The sequence below is a fragment of the Symsagittifera roscoffensis genome, chromosome 4 (genome assembly GCF_963678635.1).
Source record: "Symsagittifera roscoffensis chromosome 4, txSymRosc1.1, whole genome shotgun sequence".
In the NCBI taxonomy this organism is placed as follows: domain Eukaryota; kingdom Metazoa; phylum Xenacoelomorpha; order Acoela; family Convolutidae; genus Symsagittifera; species Symsagittifera roscoffensis.
Genome location: NC_087065.1, coordinates 2,677,287 through 2,700,906, shown reverse-complemented (window position 1 = coordinate 2,700,906; position 23,620 = coordinate 2,677,287). Strand labels below are relative to the sequence as shown.

Sequence of the window (23,620 nt, the reverse complement as noted above, 5' to 3'; positions counted from 1 at the left end):
GTTGTACGAGTATGCGAAAAAGCATATGTCGAAACATGGCAGAGTGTACAGTGAATATCAGCTGGACATTGGGGCAGGAGCTTTCAAGCGAGCTTTCGTGACCCATCGGAATGCAGTGACCACCGCTGTGAAAAGAATTTCCAGGACGAGCGAGCGTAGTGGAAATGAGAAGGCAGAGATGCTGAAAGAAGATTTGGAGAGAAACGTGACGTTGTGTCTCCACAACAGCTTCTGTAGAAACAGAGAATCAAACGTGGATCCCCTACCTTGCTGTAAACAGAGGGTGGAAGAGCAGAAGTGTTGGAGGACGGCTTCCAACAGCGTCAGGATAGACAATGACGTGCTACAAGACACGGAAACCAAGAGTGCGGAGTCAGCGTCACAGGAGGAGGAAATGGAGCATTGACGAATGGTCGAGAAAACAAGAGGCGGCAAGAAAGAAAATTAGAAGAATTTAGAAGTTTTAGAACTTCTAAACGACGAAAAAAGAAGAGAACAAAGGGATGATGAAGAAAAGTTAAAACTCAGAATTGTTTTATGTGTGTGAAAAACTCAAGTGAGAAACCAAGCAACCAAGTTGTAATTGAAAACTGAAACATTTAGTTGAGTTTTGAAATTGTTGCATTTATAAATTTGCATTTTGGTTTTAGTTGAAGTGGCTTTAGAGACACTCACTTATTATTTATTTAGAAAGGCTTGAGGGAAGAGTATATTTAAATATTCCAGCCTGCATGATTGTTTTTAATCACTTAGGAAGACTGATCACTTTGTGGTGACATGAAAAACTTGAGTAGCTTCTTGAGGAGGGAGGTTGTTGCATTGTTCCTTCTAACCACAAAGTTTCTTAGTTTTAATATTCAGGGCAATAAACAAGCAAGATTTCCGAAGGGAAGGAGCATAGTAGGATAATTTTAGCTTGTTGGTTGGCAGGACTGTCCTGCAAGCCAACACCTTTTAAATCTAGGAGAAAAAGTTTCAATCGGGACATTGACACTGGAAGTCAGAAAATATGTTTTATCTTAAGTCATATCCTCAATGTGCAGATTAATGAAAGAATTTGAAGGCTATAGTGATGTAGTATGATGCCATTTATATTCTGCAGTGAGTCGATGTGACGTGGATAGAGGTGATTTCGTGCATTTTGTAAATTCTGTTCGATGACACTGTAACCATTTAGAACATTGCGCGATTCAATGAGGACATTGACCGGACTGTCCGGGGAGTATGTGACATTCGACCAGAATGGCCAAAATGCAATTTACGCAGGATTCGAATTTTGAGCAGTAAGCCTTCCGAGTTGATGATTTCGAAGGATTAGCGACGTTATTGGAACGTTTAGCCAAACGGTGAGGGCTAGAATATTCTAGTATTTTAAATTTTCAAAAATTCGAATGATGACGTCACATTTCTGAGAAATGCTGAAACGGCCATTTTAACAAAAAGCGAGTGAAAAACAGAACAACTTTATCTGTGATTGCGAACAGAACGAAAATCGAGATTAAAGAAAAACAACAACGAACTACAATAGCAGAGAACGTTCCAAGTTGCAACTATTGTGCTGCTACAATAGTTGCAAGGCCGTTGCCAACAACGGTGAAGGGTGAGAACCAGCCTTCCGGATTGGTGTGAAATTGAACTTAAGGAGCTTGATTCACTGGATTCAAGAATCCGGAAGGGTCTCGGGACGGAAACTTTTATTAACTCACATAAACTTTTAGCATCCTGTCATGTCCTGACTTGAATTTAACTGATATTTTGATTAGTTTTGACAAGGATGAGGTGCTAGGAGTTGGGGGAAAGGGTTGATCCATCTTCGATGGAGATGATGATTTTTATCTACTGAACAAAAACAATAGTAATATAATAAGTAGTAGCCCTGTTTTTAGGAGTGACCTCGTGGTCTGGGGATACTGAGACCCAGCCATGAGCTCACTATTTTTGCATGTAATTCTGTGACATTCGACCAGAATGGCCAAAATGCAGTCTCTGCAGAATTCGGTATTTTAGCAGCAAGCCTTCCGAATTGGCGATTTAGAACGGATAAGGACGTTATTTGAACGATTAACCAAACGGTGAAGGCTAGAAGATTCTGGAATTCTAATTTTTAAAAATTCGAATTATGACGTCATATTTCTGAGAAACGTCAGAGACGGCCATTTTAGCTAAAATAGCAGAAAGAAACAGAACAACTTTTTCTGCGATTACGAACAGTACGAAATCGAGACTGAAAGAACAACAACGAACTATCGAACAGCAGAGGACGTTCCGAGTTGCAACTATTGTGCTGTTACAATAGTTGCAAGGCCGTTGCGAGCAACGGTGAAGGGTAAAACCCAGCCTTCCGAGTTATTGTGAACTGGATATTAAGAAGCTTGATTCACCGGATTCAAGAATCCGGAAGGGTCTCGGGACGTGGACTTTTATGAACTTATATTGAATTTTAGCATCCGTCATGTCCTGACTTGAATTTAATTAAGATCTTAATTCGTTTGGACAAGGATGAGGTGCTAGGAGTTGGGGGAAAGGGTTGATCCATCTTCGATGGAGATGATGATTTTTATCTACTGAACAAAAACAATAGTAATATGATAAGTAGTAGCCCTGTTTTTAGGAGTGACCTCGTGGTCTGGGGATACTGAGACCCAGCCATGAGCTCACTATTTTTGCATGTAATTCAGTTAATTTGAGCGTTCTGGTCGAAGCCGGAGAACAGTAGCGTTTTTGTCAGCCTGATGTAAGAAAGACCACCGAAAAGTACTGGCTTGGTAGAGACGGTGAAAAACATGCAAAGCTCTGTTTAGACGCTAGCCAGTCGTCTTAAGACTTAGTTTTGTTATCCGTCGATATGTATCTTCCGGGCGAATGTTACATGTATGTTTTTATGGCGCTCCTGGGTGGAACCAGCAACTGCGGCCGATGACTTCAAGATCGATTACAAGGCAGCCGCAAAGGATGCTCTAAATAGAGTACAACAGGAACTGGTGACGAAAGAAATCGAACAAAAAGTGAAACTTGAACTGGAAAATGAAAAGCTTCAGGAGCAACTGAATACCTTCGAAGCAACGGAGTTCGAGGAGACGAAAACACCAAGCAGTTTAGATATGAAACTTAAAGTGATCTCCGGTAAGAGGTTCGGCATGGCGCCACAGGGAAAGAAGATACAGTCGATAATCTCAGTGGCTGGACACCAGGTAATAAGAAATTTGAGTGAACCATCAGAGTTCACTTTAATGCATTTGGACACATATGCAGATTATCTGAGGCAGGTGGAGCCACGCACTGAGTCGAGAGCAGTGCGAGCACTACTAACGACGGGTGGCCCTCGCATGAAGAAACTTCATGGACGCTACTTGGAGGTCTATGGGCCGTATCAAATAATGCTGAACGTGGATGGAATCAGCATCTACACCAGGACTTACATAACAACAGATGATGACCAAATGGGGCAGATCTATTTGGGTGAAGAGGAACTCAAAGTCCGCAGGATAGGCCATGACGCCATGATGGAACAAGACGCGGTACATATTGGATATGAAGCAGATGTGACAGCACACCTGCTTGACACCAACGGAACAAAAATCGGAGTCACAGGGCTTCTGGACACAGGCGCGGTGGTAAGTGTGATGCCGATAAAAACCTGGGAGAGAATGGGCTTCACGCGGGAAGATTTGATTCCTACGAATCTCCGACTAGCCGCTGCAAATCGAGGAGCTATCTACGTAGCCGGAAGAACACCGGTGACGGTCCTTCACATGGGAGGTTGGAACCTTTGGATGAGCTTCCTGGTGGTAGAGAATCTGGACGACGCCGACCAATTCATCTTGGGCAGAGATTTTGTCAGGAATTTTGACGTGATGATTGACTTGAACAACGGTCTAATACGGATTAGAAACCCGGACCGAAAGTATGTTAAGAGACCAATTAATAGGATAATAACAGATGAAAATAAGGTACCAGTTTTTTTGGATAGAAAAGTAAAGTTACAACCAGGACAAGCTGTAGAAGCGATTTTTAGAATGAGAAATTTAAATTCGTTAAGTGATAGTAAACAGGTTTGCTTAGTACCGAATCCAAATAGTCAGAGTTCGGTGATTTTAGGCCGGAGCTTCTCGGTAACGCGAAACGGACTGTGTGTCAGTGTGTTGTTGAACACACTGGACACCACGGTTTCAATCCAGCGTGGAAAGAAGCTTGGCTACGCCTTGCCGATGAGGACCGACTATGAGGAGACAGAAAACTCGAAGAAATATAGTGTGAAAGACTGTCCTTATCATGCCAATAAAGATAAAATTTTAAAGAGGATTGATGAATTAAAATCTATTCATAAATTGTTTTCAATGAAATCCGAAACGGACGACGGCTTATCAAGCTGCTCGAATTTTCCGGAACGCCCCTCGTCATATGAACTAGATTCTGACAAACCGGTTTTGCCAGAAATAGAACATTTAAAAGGAAAAATAGGTGAGGGAGATTTTGAAAAATTGCGGGACCTCCTAGATCGGAACGCCGAAGTATTTTCAAAACATAAGGCGGACATCGGTTGCTGTAATTTCGTCGAACACGAAATCGAACTAGAAGAGGGCGCCGTTCCCCATAGGGAAGGCGCAAGGCGAATGACACCACATAAATCGGAAGCGTGCCGAGCGGAAATAGAAATGTTGCTTGAATACGACATGATAGAACCCTCGAAATCACCATGGGCTTGCGGAGTAGTAATGGCGAAAAAGAAAGGGGGGCAGCTTAGATTTTGTTGCGACTTTCGTTACTTGAACGCGGTAACGATTAAAGATGCGTACCCGATACCGCGAATAGACGAGAGCCTATCTAAACTTGGTGATGCCAAGTTCTTCACCACACTGGACTTGGGTTCTGCCTTCTGGCAGGTCCCTCTGCGAAAGAAGGACAGAGAGAAAACCGGATTCGCGTGCGAATTGGGATTGTACCAGTGGAAGAGGATGCCCTTCGGCTTGTGCAATGCGACAGCAACTTTTCAAAGGCTGATGGCTCAGGCTTTGACAGGAGTGACCAAAAAGTACGGGAACCTCTTGATGTGCTACGTGGATGACGTAGTCATAGCGACACCGAGCCTAGAGGATCACATTGATCGGCTCGATGAGGTCTTCGGATGTATGAAAAGAGCAGGCTTGAAATGCAAACCATCGAAATGTGAAATCCTTAGGGATTCGATCAAGTACCTGGGAAGAATGGTGGACAGGCATGGTGTGAGGCCAGATCCGGACGCAGTGGAAGCAGTGTTGACATGGAAAGCTCCGAGAACGGACACACAGCTCATGAGCTTCCTAGGGTTTGCCAATTACTACCGAGAATTCATTAAGGGATATGCGGACAAAGTGTATCCGATGCAGAAGCTGATGCGCAACAAAGGGAAGAAGTTCGAATGGAACGATGAAGCACAAGTTGCTTTCGAGAACATAAAGCGGGAACTGTGCGAAGCGCCAGTGCTAGGCATGCCTACAGAAAAGGGCATGTATGTTCTTGACACGGACGCATCGGTGGTGGCCATCTCAGGAATCTTGCATCAAGAGCAAGAATGGAACGGAAGAACAGTTCTCCGTCCCATTGCATACGGCAGCAAGGTCCTGAGTGACACAGAGATGAAATATGGCGCACCAAAAGCAGAAATGTTTGCAGTAGTTACCTTCGTGGAGAAGTACCGTGCATACTTGGGGAGCGCTCCCTTCAAGTTACGCGTGGACAACAGAGCGTTATCCTGGTTGAAGACCTACTCGATGGATCAGAGTTATATTGGTAGATGGATAGTCAGATTGGATGGCTACCATATGATAATCGAACATAGGATGCGTGATAAACATCAGAATGCTGACAGTCTCAGCAAGAAAACTGAGTTCTATGAAAGATTGGAGCAGAAGCAGGCCAATCAGGCGGAAGTAAAGGAGGGATTCTCGTTTCTGGACAAAGAAACTTATGAAGCGCTTCCCTTAACGAGATGGTTGGATAAGTCTGGACATCCAATTCCAGGGCATCCTGAGTTACCTGTAGAGAAAGCAGCTGAGATAAAGATCCTGTCCAAGGAGGATCCAGTCCCCTTAGATTTGTTGCTGCGCTCGAACCTGGTCCAGCAAGAACTCTCTCGCATGAATATAAACAGCCTCTCATTATTGGATAAAACGGTGCAAGTCACACCACAAGTAATGCGGATGCTGGGTGGATTGTTAGAAAGAGAAGTGACCAGAGATGACCCCGAGTGGACAGCAGCAGTGGCATCGCTAACAGTCAGTAAGAAAGTGAAAATCATGCCGTCCAGACAACAGCACGAGGAGAACAAGAGGGATTGTAGGACAATAGTTCAGCAACTAGTATCCTCAATACCCCAAGAGATTTTAACCAGTACTTCTGACGGACGGAAAGAACAGGGGAGCAGCAAGCGAAAGAAAACCGTCACCTTTGTAGACCGGGAAAAAGAGGGTGAAGAGGTAGAACAAAATCTGCTGCAAGACTATTTGTCCGGGGAGAAGGATGATGAGAAAAACCAGCAATCACAAGATCAACACCCGGGACAAGTAAATTTGTCCGGGGAGTCCGAGATAGACGAGAAAATTCCTGATGAGAAACAGGACCTAGAGAACAAAGTTTTGTCCGGGGAGTTCAGATGGATGCGAAGGAAATACGGACATGATCTGGAGGAGCGTGCAGTCTCCAGCACAACACCTTCGACGGATGATAAGTCAGAAAGCTCGAGAATGAACACCTATTCAGACAGGGATTCGACCTCGGGATCAGAACTGTCAGAACTGGCGATACACACGCTACTAGTGAAAACTCGGGCGAGAAACCTGGACAGAGAGGTGTACCAGGATCCTGACAGTGATCGCTACCTAATACCAAGCGAAAGAGTCTTTGACAACGCAGCGGATGACTTAGAAACGATAGCGGTATCGAAACGTTCGATAAGCCTGTTGCCGCAGAAAGAGGTAGTCAGGACTGATCTTCAGCCGTTTCAACAAGAAACACAACCGTTGGCGAAGATTTGGTGCGTTAAGATGGAAGAAGACACACATCAGCCCAACGAGCTGAACAGTCAGATGAGAGTCATGAAAACGTACTTGAAGGCGAGATACAGACTCTCGGACCTTCTAAGGGCGCAGAGAAATGATCGCATGACAAGCAACCTAAAGAGGTGGATAGAAAACGGTGCACCTGACAAAGGTGACCTGGAAGAAGACAGCTATAGGATCCTGAGACAATACTTCATGCAGAAGGAGGGGAGATTATATCTGAACAAGGACGGGATCGTGGCTTGCAGGAGAAGAGAAGAAGACAAGGTCTTATACAAATATAACGCGATAGTGTTGCCGCAACTCTATCAGACAGAACTATTATTCAGGTCGCATGATCAGATGGGCCATCAAGGGATCGACAAAGTGTATCAGAGGATCCTGAAGCGCTTTGAGTGGCCTGGGATGAAAAAGGCATGCGAGAAATGGGTGACAGCATGTCTGTCATGCCAACAGGTCAAGGATCCTAGGAAGTTGCGATTTCCTTTACAATCAATTGAGTCGTCTGAATTCAACGAGGTGGTGCAGATAGATCACCAGAAGATATGCATGACAGACAGCGGTTACAACCAAGTCTTGGTCATGATAGATCACTTCACGAAGTATGCAGAGGCCGTGCCCTGCATAACTGCCTCAGCGGAAGAGACATGCGACCACCTGATCAATTACTTGGATAGCAAGACACGGATGTCCAATGACGTTTCAATCGGACAATGGAACGGCTTTCGTAGGCGAGCTTACGAAAGAGCTTATGAGACGGTCACAGGTCGCTCAGGCTCACTCCACGACATACCACCCTCAGACGAATGGCTTAGTGGAAAGACAGAATAGGACGTTAGTATCGATGCTGAGAGTATACTGTTCCAGGTATATGACCGATTGGGACAGATACCTTCCACAGGTGATGGGAGCTTATAATAGCACGCAACACTCCACCACTGGAGTCAGTCCACACATGATGCTGACGGGACACGAGAAATCTTTACCCTTGACATTCTTCTACCCAGAGTATGAGGGAAAGAAAACATCCCCACAGGTCTACGTAAGGGATGTGATCAGACGCCAACAGGAGTTGAACGACTTGTGTAGACGAAACACTCAGCAGGCACAGGCAAGGCAGAGGAAAAGATTCGACAAGAAAGCAGCTGGTGCAAAGGCTTACTCGGTGGGAGACTACGTATGGGTATTTCAGAACGTTATACCACCGAAAGGGACAAAAAAGCTTCTGAAGAAGTGGAGGGGACCCTTCATGATTACAGAGGTGCACCAAGAGGGACGCTTTTATAGACTGAGTACTGGCCGAGCCGCCCACTACGAGAACATCAAGCCACACAATCCATCGACAGAAGACTGGTGTATACCTGCAGACATGGAAGAAGGGGATTATCTAATGATGGATCCTGCTTGTGAGGTCAATGAAAAAGGCACCAGGGAGAAGAACGATGGAAACGAAGTCGTAGAGGAAGGTACGGATACACCATTGGACCTGGATCCAAACGAACAGATCGAAGCGGACGATGAAACCTTGCCCTACGCAGAGGAAGATTGGCAGGATTCCGAACAGACAGAGGTTCCCAAGAACATGGAACCAGATCTTCCGTTCACGATGCAGACTCGTCAGAAAGACGGGACGAGACTAAGAAAGAAATACAATCCTTACGGTGACGACTTTGTAGTGGATAGGATAGATCTAAAGAAAATAGTGGAGGAAGTAGTGGGTTTAGAGGAAATAACAGTGTCACAGGACATTGGCATAATCGATGACCACAACGATGAGTGGGTTGACGACTGGTCGAAACCCGAGGTGGAGTTCAACGATGAGCAACAGCAGTCAAATGAACAAGACCTGACGAACCTGCGTGTCTTAGAGTGGCTGAACGAAATGACATCAGACCCTGAAAAGACCAGCGTTACGATTCAAGACGTAGATCGCGAAAGCGCGAAATACATTAAGACCGAACGAGATGATCCTTCCTGGGCTGCCCAGGAAGGACAACTTCTCATTCCAGCTTCTAATCTTGACTTAATACCCGGTATGCGATCGACGGGGACGCCGATGGATATTTTTGTCCGGGGAGTGGGGGTAGGACTTACCCACACTGAAAACTTGATAATAAAAAAATTGAGAATAGCAAGAGAAACAGGAAACTTAGAAGCAGAAACAGGTGAAGAACCTAAGAAACCTGACATAGGCAGGGTAGTTGAGTCATATTTTAATTTACCAAATGAATATTCTAGTAACATAATACTAACAGACAGTGATTTCATACTCACAAACAGAACATGTGCGGTAGCTATCACCGCAGACATGAGTTTTAGGACGGCGCTAGCGGCAGATTTTAAGAGGGAATATAAAAACGTGGAATTCCTTTGGAAGCAAAGACCAGGGATAGGGGGCGTAGCAGCCTTACCCCCGGCGGTGTCGCAGATACCGGGAAAGTACTTATGCTTCTTGGTAACGAGGGCGACAGAGAAGCAGCACGTGGACCCAGAAAATCTAGTCTTGTCTTTGACGAGGCTGAGGGACTTCCTTGTGGAAATGGACGTGAAGGAGCTTTCGCTTCCAGTGTACGATCCAAATAGAGGAAGACTGCATCCTCGGGAATTATACGCGCTTGTACACGTGATATTCTCTGATACGAACATACAAGTGTATCTACATAAGAAATATTACTTAAGTATAGGCTGAGTGATGAGCGAGAGGGTGTTAGGCCAAAGACCGAGTTACATGTAATATGTGATATGTGTGTCATGTTATGTTATGTTATGTTATGTTATGTGTTAGGTTATTAAGATCATGGGTAAGTAGGGGTTAGTGACCATGAACAACTAAATGACGATCTTGGGAATAGATCCAAAGTTTGGACTGTCCAATCTTAGGTCGAATTCCAAAATTTTAGAAACCAATTGATTTTAATAAATTTTAGGATAAATATCTTTTTATCTGAACTGTCTTTAAGCAAATTTTAACGATGTATGTTAGGGTGAAATTGACAAGTGTGACATTCGTGATTTCTTTTCTAGATCCTGATTGATCATTTAATTGCTCACTTGAGTCAAAACTTGAAATCGAAATCAAATCAAACTTGGAAAGAACAGTATGGACAATTTCAACCTGGATGAATTGATGGACCTGGCAGAGGCATATGTAGGACCGATGGTAGATGCGATCTATCGTCGGCTGATCGAACGAGACTTCGCTCTGGAGGACCCAGAGGTGGTCATGTTGCTGACCGCCCTGATTAACATCTTGGGGCACGACAACCGTGGGGACCGCCCCACGGAAGTCCTGTTGATGGCAGCATATGGAGAAAGAGGAGTACTAGACCGCCCGAACATGAGAGTGATGAGGTGGAGAAACGGGGCTCTCTCAGGGAGTGACTTGGCGAATGAGCCTGGGTTGGGAAGTTCTAGGACTTACCAACCAGGTGAGATGCCAATGCCCTCTAAGCCTAAACCTGGGCTGACGAGAATGCATCGGGAGATGAACAGCGAGGCGACCTCGTCTGGTTCACCACTGAGAGTAGCTGTGCCACCAAAAGGGGCGAAAGTAACACAAAAGGTTCAGACGAACCAAACCATACAAGATCTGGACGAGATGAACGATCAGTTGAGAAATACGAAGAAGGAGTTAGACGATATGACGAAGACCATGCTGGCGATGGAGGAAGACCGGGACATGTGGAGAAAGTTGTTTGAAGACTGCAACAAAAAGCAGGGTCAAGAGATCGAACGCTTAAGGCAGGAATACAAAGAGCGATCGGAGCAGGTGGCGTTGACGACGTCCATTGAGAAAGTGATACCTGCAAGGGATATTCCTCGTGGGCAGTCCCCGATGGAGCTCTTGACACCTCGAGAAATGAGTCAAACAACGGAGACACGGCTTCCAGCAGAGACGAACCGAGTAACAATCCCGGATCCTAGTGACACCTTGGGTGATCCCGTCGTAGAACAGACAGTGAGAAAACTGATAGAGACCGCTGGACGATTGGTCGCTAACAAGAATGCACCAGGTTCCGGGGTGACTGCACCCTATGGAACGATTGACGATACGGGCAGAGTACAACTCTCCCAGACAATAATCAGACAAGGGATAAGTGACGTGACGCCACTCAGGGGGAGTTCGAAGATCACAGAGAGAAAAGTAAGGAAGATGCCAGCGAAGAAAGTGTCTCGTGTAATGGACGTGCAGAAGAATAATCAATTAAAGTATAATTTCACGGGAGTTCCGGAGACAGATCCGAGAGCTTGCTTCAATCGAGCTACCTGGAACCCGGCTGTGAACCTGCAGCAACCACCACTCGGGACATCTCACCTGATATTGGGAGACAGCTTAGTCCGAGTGCTAACGAATTTGAGGACCTCATGGGTCACCACGGTGATGGCCTTTGGAGGCGCGACAATTGCCCAATTGTACCGGATGGTGCAGCTGATGAATCCCGGGAGGATACCCAGTGTGATGATATTAGTTGGGACGAATGATATCTCCAAAGGATCAGACGAGCAGGAAGCACAGTGGGAATCAATGATGGTGTGTTTGTTCACCACTCTCTGGCAGAAGTTCAGTTGCGCTGTACTGACCGTTTGCACGGTGCCAATGAACGCAAGAAACCTGACAGCATCAGGAAGAAGGCACAACGAGGGAGTCATGAGATGGAACAACATCTTAAGAAACCTAGCAAATCGAAATGCCGGAAGAATGATCCTTATGGACATTGAACACGAGTTGAGAGCCATGGAGCAAGCCAGACTGACTTCGGATGGCATCCACTTTGACACAATTGAGGGACAAGCTTGGTTGAATCGAGTCTTCCAAGAACGGTTGGACGAGTTAGAAGCAGAACTCTCTGACACAGGAGTACTGAAGGAAGAGGGAACGGTGAATGATACGGTGATCACTACCTTTGTGCCTCCTAACCTGGAAACGCGTTTGGGTACAGTCCCAGCCGCAATAAATTACCGGCAACAAAGCTCCAGCGAATCAGGTCGAAGAACTGACGTGCAGGATCGGTTGGGAGAAGCACCGACGAGGAGGACAATTCATCCTAGGAGAAGGATAGGACCCGTCAACCAACCAAACGAAGGAGTAGCAGGCACGTCCAGATCAGACACTAGATCGGAGACAACGAGTAGCAGTCGAGAAGAGAGACCGAACAGAGGCTCATTGTTATGGTCTAGACCCATGCCGTCTCCCTGGCACATATACAAAGAAGAACTGATGAAGCTGGACCTGCAGAAAGTAAGCTTCATCGAAGATGCAAGGAGGATGCTAAATGGAGCGACGCTATCCGTCAGCAGATTATACTCAATAACCGGCGTAGACTGGTTGATAGCCGCTAGCATAAATTTCAGCTCCACGACAGCCTTAAGATTTGCTGACTTGGAAGGACTGCCCTCCAATAACACAATGGGACCTGTGAATGCAAGACCGTTGCAGGATGTCAGATTGAACCATGAGGAGAGGAATCGTGAGGAAAGGCCAGGAAGATTCCTGACGGTGAGAGCGCCAATTGGACAACACGTGAAGATATTCAAGCAACTGACGACACCACCTAGTCATGTGAAGGAGAGAGTATACCCAAAACAAGTGAACCAAGATGGTGATGCCCAGAGATATGGCGGATTGACAGCAATAAAGAAAGATGAGAGCATCTTCGCCGCCTACGACAAAGCAGAAATGAGAAAGGCCAAAATCATGGTAGTAGCGAATTCAGAGTTCGTGTACACCTCTAAGTCTTTGTTTTGGCCGGACGTCATAATGCTGGCCGCAGTTGACCTAGACCTATTGCAATCAGTGTCATTGGCTATAGGGGTACAGAGGCAGACAGAGATGAACCCTATAACGATTGTGTTTGCTGGCATCAATGACCATCTACACAGTAGAGGTTTTCTGAGCAGGCTCAGAGATCCTGCAACAGCAGAAAACGCAGTGTGGCCCGCGATAAAAGACATCCTAGAATCAATGGGTGAAGTGGTAGACGCGACAAAGGAGGGAACATTCAACAAAGTGACGTTGAGAGTAGTATTTGCGTTGTCTCCGGGATATGCATATCTCCCGGATGGACTGAAATTTGTGTATGCAATGGTAGCCTTACTTTCGGAGGGAAAATATGATGTGATCATATCAGCCCCGAATCGCATGATAGAAATGGAGAACCTGAGGCCACTTAAGGCTGAACTGCCTGCAATATGGTCAGATATCTCAAACGCGATGAGAGGGTTCAAGGACCACGCGCTACACATGTTGGTGTTGGACGAAGTGCTGGGGTTGGAACTGTCCAACTTCAGTCGGCAACTCAAACTGAAACCAGGAATAGATGACGACCATCGAGTGATTACGGCAATGTCCAACGACTTGTGGTTCCGAGCAATGGAAGTGGCGAGTGAAGACACGAGAAGAAAGAATTCACTGGAGACGAGAGCTCATCTGGAAGCGATGGTGCTGAGAACCAAGCCGGAAGCAAACCAGTGGCTACACCTGAATCCGAGAGTAGCGGCATTGGGTGCAGATGCTTTTCAGCAAGGCCCAGTAATGATCACTAAGATGTACGCCTACTTGTTGAAGGAGGTGAACCTGGCGGAAAATGCCGGAGAAAAGACAGCTGAGTTCGTGAACAGAATGTGTCAGATTACTCTGGAAACCTTCTGGACCCAGGAAGTGAAAGGACAGGAGGGATTTGAAAGGACAGACAGCATGCTAGAAGGGTTGGGAGCCGGATGGACCGCGTCCTTCTTAGCAAAAGTCTACCCGAAAGTCTCGCACTACTTGATAAAGGAATTCCTCCAAGCGGTAGTGAAAGTATCGATAGTGGAATTAATAGCCCTGTTTGTGACATTTGGAGCGGAGAATTTCGTGAAAGGACCGGTGATACTGCTTACGGATGGAATACAGAACCTGCGACTAGATGGACTTTTGACATTGATCGCAATAACCCACGGAAACTTGGGAGGGCTGATGAAACTGGCACGTTGTCCAGAGCAGATGAAAGAGAGAGTGAGGAATCTGGATATGAAGAAATCCACAGACTCGTGGAACAAAATAAGAGACCTGAGACACACTCTTATCCAGTATCTCTTGCAGCAAAATCGCTTTGGAACCGGAGAAGACGAGACAATTGAAAGAGAGGAAGATGTTAGACGACATGTTGGAGGCATGCCGCTGTTAACAGATTTGAGCTTAGCTATGAGAATCGATCCCTTGGCACTGATCAGAGGAGTCACGGAGTTCGTGACAGTGATCTATGGACCAGCAGTCACCTTTGCGTTCCCTGACGTTAAAGTGGAAGCATATAGGAGGTCGGTGTTGCACCTGAACCTCATATCGGCAGTGGACGGTAGTACACTGAACTGGTGTGAGCAGCACGCATTGCGAGAGCTCATGAGTGAAGATCTGTTATTTGCGAAAATATCGGAGCCAGAGATGACAGTCATCAATTTTGACGATCACTTCTGTGACCGCATGGGAGAAGTAGAAAGAGGGCACATCGAGGTGTTTCCAAAGCTTTGAAATCTGAGGCCCTATGACAAAACGAATGGCGAAATGACCAGAGTGCCTCGTCTCACAGCAGCGTATCACAAGGTGAGAGAAGAGACGAAGGACTGGGGCGATTACAAGAAGCTACCCGAAGCAATCCCTGAATTCCCTCTGATAAGAAGGATGTTGCTCGGAGCAGTCTCCGTAGTACAAACTCCTAGGTTGAGAGCATTCGAAAACAATGAAAGGAGAGTAGGGAATTTCTCGGCGACGATGGATCCATACTTCGTGGGGAGAAATGCCGCCGTGTTACAGTACACACGATTTGCGTACACGGATCAAGCGACGAGAAGGCGAATAAGCAACGCCGCTACTCCCAAGCCTGAAGGATTTGATGAGGAATGGAGACGACTAGACTCAGCTCCAATGAGGATGAGAGGCAGGACTGAATTGCCTGAAGCCTCAGTAATCCTGACTAGTGTGAGAAAAGAGATGAAAGTTGCGGGAATATTGCAGACGAGAATTTTCCTAGCACCCTTCGGCTGCGAAGAAACTAAAGTGGTCCATGGAGAGGAGGAAGATAAATCAGCCGGTACATTGCTCATACCGAGATTCTAGGAAGAAGCTGATGATGACAAACAAGGACCATCGAACTCGAATGGGGACAAGTCAGAAGGAGATGACGGACAGGGTGGAAACCGTCAGACGGAAGAACCCATGCAACAAGATCAAGCTGGTGGGGAAGACGACAGGGCATCGACAGGAGGAACATCCAGCCTGGATTTCAATATCTTCAGTGATCTTGAGAATAATGCAGACACGTTGGAAACGACTGAGCCAGCGGATGAAGGCATCTCGACACTGGAACCTCCGTCAGCCTTTGAGGAGATGAAACGGAATTTGCCGGAGAGCAGCTCTCCTGGCAATACAAGAAATAACGATCAGAGAATCCTCATGGAATCACCTCGGAGGAGAAGAATAGAGGCCTCAGCCAGAGTACCTTTCTTGGGAACGCTACCCGAAGAAGAATGGGAAGTACATCACCGAGACCACGAGAGTAGGACGGGATGTAAGCTGGACAGAGTGGCGTTCATGGAAGAAGTCTGGACTGTGATTCAGAGCTATGGGACCCAGTCCATTCTCAAAACAGGTCTCAATCAACCCTTGATGAGAGAAGTGCTTGACAAGCTTGATGAGTGTGAAGGGAGACTGAGTGAGTTATTGATCGACTCAGCCACTGATGAGAGTGAGGCGAATTCTCCCATCAAGATAACACCGCAGGATAATGAAGGAGAGGTGGTGTACCTGTCAAGGACCAGGAGAGGAACGATGCGATCGAAAATGGTGATTGATAAAATCAATGCGATGAAAATGAAGTTAGGCAGCAGAGTGATGCCGAAGAGGATTGGAAAGACGAAAGTGGATTCGGAAATATCGATGAACTCAGCGAAAAGAAAACGAGTTGAGGAAGTCGTGGATTTGGGGCAAGGTGATTATCAATTGTCTGGCACAGATAGAATATTAACTGATATAGCGATGGTGCCACCCATTCTCATGGCGGGGTTAAAGTCAACCGGTTATAAATCCAAAAGGAGTGACCGCACTCTGACTGGAGCGACTTTAGAAATGGAAATACTCAGTCAATGTGGAGAGAGTAAAATAAGGGACTTCAAGCCATCTCCCATGAATCATGGAAAGGGAAGTGTTGCAGGACAACTAACACCAGTGGAATACAACAGACTGACAGTGTCTGAGACAGTGTCGATAGATGAACCCACCGGTGGATACATGGAGATGTTGGAATGCCGAAACTCGGCTAGAGGGCATGTAATGGCCCTGGAAGAGGAAAAAGCCATGGAGGGTTATCTGGAAACAATGTTGCAAGGCACCACCCTCAAGCAGAAGGCGTACGGAACTTTGGCGTCGTCTGACGTACAGGCGGAGACGATCGAGCAGTTGGTGAGCCTCCCATGGAAAGCAGTAGTATTGAGGTATTTCGAAGAGGAAATGAGGACTACGCCAAGAATACATGCTCTCGTGGCAGTACCTTACGTAAGGACAGAATTACAACTCAGGCTCGCCTGGTGCATGATGGGACTGACTCGCGAAGAATATGATTCAGAAGAAAGGAAGAGATCAAAAGAGGAAAAAGTTTTCCTTATGACGAATCTGAGGGATCTGATAGTCCAGGAGGGAGCAGCAGTAGCGTGTGCAAAGCGGAGAGACGCTCTCTGTTTCATTCGATTCCTGATAGAGCAGATCTCAATACCTGCATTAAGCACTTGTGTTAAAATGTTGAAGGAAGGCGATGAACGAACGAAAGCCATGTTCTTACTAGCAATGCTGGATATGCAGCAAAGTAAACCGATGAGGGTGAACATGAAAGAACCTGAGGAATTGGAACCCATGAAAAAGATAGACGAGATCAGGAGATTCTCAAACAAGGAGTTGAGGCTCACTAAAGAATCTATGGGAGCATTGCCGAAATCCAGTGAATACTGTGGACCGATCAAGAAGAAGTCATATAGCTATGTATCCGGGATTATAGGGATGGCATACAATCCTTTCCTGAGTGAAGACATACGTGATTGCTTCTTTGATTATGAGCAGGCGGTGTTACTAAGATTCTGGACGTCCAGAATTGTGACGACTAAGAGCGTTAACAATCCACAGGCCAAATTGGGATTGGTCTTGGAAGAAGAGGTGACTGCACCTTCAGTACCAAAATCCGACAAGAGAGTGGAATTTGGGTTGGGATTCTCAGATGAATTACTGATAACGAGCTTGATGGCAGTGTGGGAATTGATGAAGCCATCGTGGTGTCCTAGTCCCAACGCTGACTCAATATTACGGGCGACACAGGACATACAGAGGGAACTGAATGTGGACTGTAACCTGCGTGACCTCAACATCATATATAATGTGATGACAACAGCCTCTAAGAGCAACGGAGAAGATAGAGTGGAGTTGCCTGGCTGGGGACCAGAAGACTGGGTCAAACCTGGTAGCTGTCTGGTGGAAGTCTGTGGACTAGAGGGTCACGTTTGTGGAAGTCTAGACTGTGTGAAAACCCTGGAGAAACAACACAAGCAGTTGACGGTATTGTTTGGAAATGTAGTGATGAAAGCAAGAACGGAAACGGAACTGATAGCAGATTGCCATGGAGGAACCGATGTAAATCTAGTGACAGCACTAGGATTCTACAGCATGTTTGGTTCTTTAGAGTCACTATTGAATCTAGAACAGAAACATGAGATGGTCACAGCCATCAGCGTAGAAGTATTCCCAGGGGTTCTGCAGACTGAGCAGAAGTATATAGGAAAATGGAGGGAAGCAATCGAAACGGAGATGAACATCACACACAGCGAAACTTATTGTAGACCATCAGGAGCACGATATTTGGTGGGTTCAATGTTGGCTCCAATGTGCAAGAGCAAGTATCCTGTACATTTCGTAGCTGTGGATGTGAAGAGTACAAGGACGATTGTGGATCAAGCCTTTTCAGTGCCGAAGTGCGTGAGGTTGGCAAGAATGTCTGAAAAGTCTTACGAGTTACTGTGTAAGATTTTCTCAGCAGTCCCAGAAAGAACCAAAGAGGAGTTGGAGTCAATACTAGGAAAGAAGTTCATGGGATATGTGAGCGGGAACTTCAGTGACTTTGAAAAACAGAAACAGAGAGGATCAACTGTCACAGATTACAATGCAGTAGATGAGAATGATGAGATCCACCGAGTGATGATGGAAGTGGAGCCATTGCTGGAAGCTTCGGGAAAACGGAATTGGAGGAGCATCATGTTGACACATGACGAGTTTCCTTGCCACTGCTTGCTGCAGACCTGGTGGTATCCCAAGCGTAGTAATCTGATGTTGATCTGGGACTCTGGAGAGCTGCTCTCCATGGGTTTACCAGATTCATCACAGCCCATAACAATAGTGATAGTGGGAGTTATGATGGCGATACGATGGCTGGAAGCTCATGTGAGAGAAAATAATAGACAGGAGGCACCGACGAGAGAACAATTGCAGAAATTAGATTGTCTAAAAGATTTAGATCTTTTTGAGACAATGTGCAAAGTTCTAAACATTCCGATGGAAGTGAAGAAGATATGGGCAAGAAAACGATTGATGCCATGGTTCAGAGCTAACATGACTGCATGGTTGTACGAGTATGCGAAAAAGCATATGTCGAAACATGGCAGAGTGTACAGTGAATATCAGCACACTCTGCCATTTTCAAGCGAGCTTTCGTGACCCATCGGAATGCAGTGACCACCGCTGTGAAAAGAATTTCCAGTACGAGCGAGCGTAGTGGAAATGAGAAGGCAGAGATGCTGAAAGAAGATTTGGAAAGAAACGTGGCGTTGTGTCTCCACAACAGCTTCTGTAGAAACAGAGAATCAAACGTGGATCCCCTACCTTGCTGTAAACAGAGGGTGGAAGAGCAGAAGTGTTGGAGGACGGCTTCCAACAGCGTCAGGATAGTCAATGACGTGCTACAAGACACGGAGACCGAGAGTGCAGAGTCAGCGTCACAGGAGGAGGAAATGGAGCATTGATGAATGGTCGAGAAAACAAGAGGCAACAAGAAAGAAAATTAGAAGAATTTAGAAGTTTTAGAACTTCTAAACGACGAAAAAAGAAGAGAACAAAGGGATGATGAAGAAAAGTTAAAACTCAGAATTGTTTTATGTGTGTGAAAAACTCAAGTGAGAAACCAAGCAACCAAGTTGTAATTGAAAACTGAAACATTTAAGTTGAGTTTGGAAATTGTTGCATTTATAAATTTGCATTTTGGTTTTAGTTGAAGTGGCTTTAGAGACACTCACTTATTATTTATTTAGAGAGGCTTGAGGGAAGAGTATATTTAAATATTTCAGCCTGCATGATTGTTTTTAATCACTTAGGAAGACTGATAACTTTGTGGTGACATGAAAAACTTGAGTAACTTCTTGAGGAGGGAGGTTGTTGCATTGTTCTTTCTAACCACAAAGTTTCTTAGTTTTAATATTCAGGACAATAAACAAGCAAGATTTCCGAAGGGAAGGAGCATAGTAGGATAATTTTAGCTTGTTGGTTGGCAGGACTGTCCTGCAAGCCAACACCTTTTAAATCTAGGAGAAAAAGTTTCAATCGGGATATTGACACTGGAAGTCAGAAAATATGTTTTATCTTAAGTCATATCCTCAATGTGCAGATTAATGAAAGAATTTGAAGGCTATAGTGATGTAGTATGATGCCATTTATATTCTGCAGTGAGTCGATGTGACGTAGGTAAAAGTAATTTCGTGCATTTTGTAAATTCTGTTCGATGACACTGTAACCATTTAGAACATTGCGCGATTCAATGAGGACATTGACCGGACTGTCCGGGGAGTATGTGACATTCGACCAGAATGGCCAAAATGCAGTCTCTGCAGAATTCGGTATTTTAGCAGCAAGCCTTCCGAATTGGCGATTTAGAACGGATAAGGACGTTATTTGAACGATTAGCCAAACGGTGAAGGCTAGAAGATTCTGGAATTCTAATTTTTAAAAATTCGAATTATGACGTCATATTTCTGAGAAACGTCAGAGACGGCCATTTTAGCTAAAATAGCAGAAAGAAACAGAACAACTTTTTCTGCGATTACGAACAGTACCAAATCGAGACTGAAAGAACAACAACGAACTATCGAACAGCAGAGGACGTTCCGAGTTGCAACTATTGTGCTGTTACAATAGTTGCAAGGCCGTTGCGAGCAACGGTGAAGGGTAAAACCCAGCCTTCCGAGTTATTGTGAACTGGATATTAAGAAGCTTGATTCACCGGATTCAAGAATCCGGAAGGGTCTCGGGACGTGGACTTTTATGAACTTATATTGAATTTTAGCATCCGTCATGTCCTGACTTGAATTTAATTAAGATCTTAATTCGTTTTGACAAGGATGAGGTGCTAGGAGTTGGGGGAAAGGGTTGATCCATCTTCGATGGAGATGATGATTTTTATCTACTGAACAAAAACAATAGTAATATGATAAGTAGTAGCCCTGTTTTTAGGAGTGACCTCGTGGTCTGGGGATACTGAGACCCAGCCATGAGCTCACTATTTTTGCATGTAATTCAGTTAATTTGAGCGTTCTGGTCGAAGCCGGAGAACAGTAGCGTTTTTGTCAGCCTGATGTAAGAAAGACCACCGAAAAGTACTGGCTTGGTAGAGACGGTGAAAAACATGCAAAGCTCTGTTTAGACGCTAGCCAGTCGTCTTAAGACTTAGTTTTGTTATCCGTCGATATGTATCTTCCGGGCGAATGTTACATTCAGTTAATTTGAGCGTTCTGGTCGAAGCCGGAGAGCAGTAACGTTTTTGTCGACCCGATGTAAGAAAGACCACCGAAAAGTACTGGCTTGGTAGAGACGGTGAAAAACATGCAAAGCTCTGTTTAGACGCTAGCCAGTCGTCTTAAGACTTAGTTTTGTTATCCGTCGATATGTATCTTCCGGGCGAATGTTACATTTTTTTTATATATATTTAAGTCCAAAAATAGTTTTGGCTTAGAATATACAAAATGTCAATCGAAAAAATTTGAAAAACCGACAAGTTAGTTTAAGAAAACACTAAGTAAGATAAAAAATCTTAGAAATTTAAGCAAAAGTAAATATTACGGAATTCTTACGGAATAATTCTTAAATTTGATTGGTGGATAGATTTTTTTCTTAGAACCATTTAATAGTCTTCTACGATGTTAAATTGTCTTAAAATCATTTTACATCAAATTTATAAACATGGCGATGGACATAGTTCGGAAAACCATAAGAGTTTTCGGAAGCTCTTGCGTTCAACGATTTCGTTGAAGCACCCTAGGTGCGAGTCCTGCGCTAGTCTTCATACTTAAGTAGTCGCAATATAGGTGGTTGCAATATATGGTCGATTTGGTCCGCGAACAAAGATGTTTGATTTTTTTTTGACAGATTGAATGCAATCATCTTGAAAGCATAAAATCATCTTTAAAGTATAATTTAGTCATGGTTGAATTTTTCCAAACGCCAGGGCTTCTTGTTTCCGATGAATAGGTTTCGGATTTTATGTTGAAGGGACTCCTGACTGTAACCTCGGTTACTACGATACTTTTGACTTCTGATTATTTCGAAAGATAAAGAAAAAAGGGCTTTGTTGATCGTTTCAGAGATCTTAAATTTTGCATCTATGGAATGAATTGAAAAAGGACTAGCTGTTGAAATATGGTATAAAAGAGCTCTCTTTGATGGCAGAAGAAGAGCACCAGCAAGCTGCGGTTGAAGATCCAGAGGTAGGCGAGGACAATGCTCAAGATGAAATTGACAGTGGAACGCTTAGTCTTGAGTTGGTGCAGCCTGCAGATCGCTTCAATGTTGTGTACATATGCCTTGTGGTAGTTGGATCTGGATACTTGATGCCATATAACAGCTTTGTTACATGTGTGGACTACTGGCACGGAGAGTTTCCAGACTATCCGGTTGAGTTTCTGATCTCATTTGTGTATATTATAGTCTCGTTTTTCTCAGTTTTACTGACTAATTTACTCGTCAAGGTAATTTCGACGCACACGAGGATTGTAATCGGATATGTTCTGTCACTTGGACCTCTGATTTATGTATCAGTAGTGCATCTATGGTGGAATGCTTTCTCTAATAAAGCGGTTTCGCTGGCTAGCTTGGTCATTGCGTGCGCAGTGTCAGGAATTGGCTGTTCGATCCAGCAAAGCAGCTTCTATGGTTACAGTGGAATGTTGCCGCCGCGATATGTTCAGGCAGTAATGGTTGGCGAAAGTCTGTCGGGAGTCTTAGTAAGCTTAAACAGAATCGTGACGAAATTTTACGGACCTGATCTTGAGATGAACACGTTGATATTTTTTGTGCTGTCATGCCTTCTTTTGATTTTCTGCTCGTTTTTGCACCAGTACGTCAAACGTACAAGTTTCAGTCGTTTCTATACTGGAGATGTTTCGTGCAGGTACCACTCGAGTAGAAAAGGAAGAACTGATAGTAACGATACAGTCAATTCGAGGCACGAGGCAGAACTTAATTCCAATGACAGTTCGGATTCGAAGACCGAATCGCAAGTTGTTCGACGAGTAATTGAAGGAACAGTGCCCAGTGCTTCCATGGGATTCGGGGCTCTTTCGAATGACGTGGAGCAATTGATAGAGGAGGAGGTTAAATCGCGAGGAAATTTTTGCCCAAATTTTAAAAAGGGGTTTCAAAAGAGAATGGACATAATTCGCTACAAAGAGCTTTGGGTGCATATGTGTGCGATAAGTAGTGCCTATTTATGCACGCTGTTACTTTTCCCTGGATTCGAAACGGAAGTGAAGGCAACAGGAGACGACCTGGAATATCTGCAACACGAAGGGGTTGATGTTTCTTGGATTCCAGTTAGCATGGTCACGTGTTTCAATTGCTTCGACTTGCTTGGAAAAATCCTTTCAGGTTGCATCGACCCACGACGTGCGAATCCAAGGTTAATTTTACACGGCAGCTTAGTGAGGTTTCTAATTGTACCGCTTTTCTTACTATGTGTTTACCCGCAAGAGGATCCGTTTTTCAATAACGTAAAACTACCGCTGGCATTGACAGTAATACTAGGGTTCACTAATGGCTATTACGGCTCAGCACCCATGATTATGGCTCCGCAAACTGTGTCCACGGCATCTGACCGAGAGATTGTGGGAAATATTATGACGTTTTCATACTTCGTCGGACTTGTTCTAGGAGCATCGGGGGCATTCATCCTGAAATATTTCATACCCAAAATTTAGTTAGTAGTTGAGTTTGCATGACTGAGAAATTGAGCTTGTAGATTTGTTTTAGATTTTTGCGAATAGATAATTGCATAATATTAGAATGTAAATGGCTGCGTAGACGAGTTTTTGTAAAGCTTGTAAATAGACTTATAGATATTACTTTCTATCCTTTCCAAATTGTAAAACAAATATTTTATTTATATTCAAAATTTTGATGAATTGAAATTTCAAATAGTTTTCATTCATAAAATTTCAAATGGATAAAAATTTTGAATGTGAGTTAAAGTCAATGAATTTATACTGAGGAATTGATTGAAAATAAATGACTACTATGTTAAGTTTTATTTCAG

At 44.6% G+C, this 23,620-nt stretch overlaps 2 protein-coding genes across 2 annotated transcripts in view; both read left to right on the top strand.

Annotated features, from left to right (window-relative positions):
• LOC134843608 (TBC1 domain family member 30-like) overlaps positions 1 to 23,620 on the top strand; it is a 551,730-nt gene that overhangs the window by 453,902 nt on the left and 74,208 nt on the right. The window lies entirely within an intron of this gene.
• On the top strand, positions 21,467 to 23,445 carry LOC134844034 (equilibrative nucleoside transporter 4-like). Its single transcript, XM_063860488.1, has one exon. It carries the CDS (start codon positions 21,753 to 21,755, stop codon positions 23,283 to 23,285), a length of 1,533 nt encoding a protein of 510 aa, XP_063716558.1. The 5' UTR covers positions 21,467 to 21,752; the 3' UTR covers positions 23,286 to 23,445.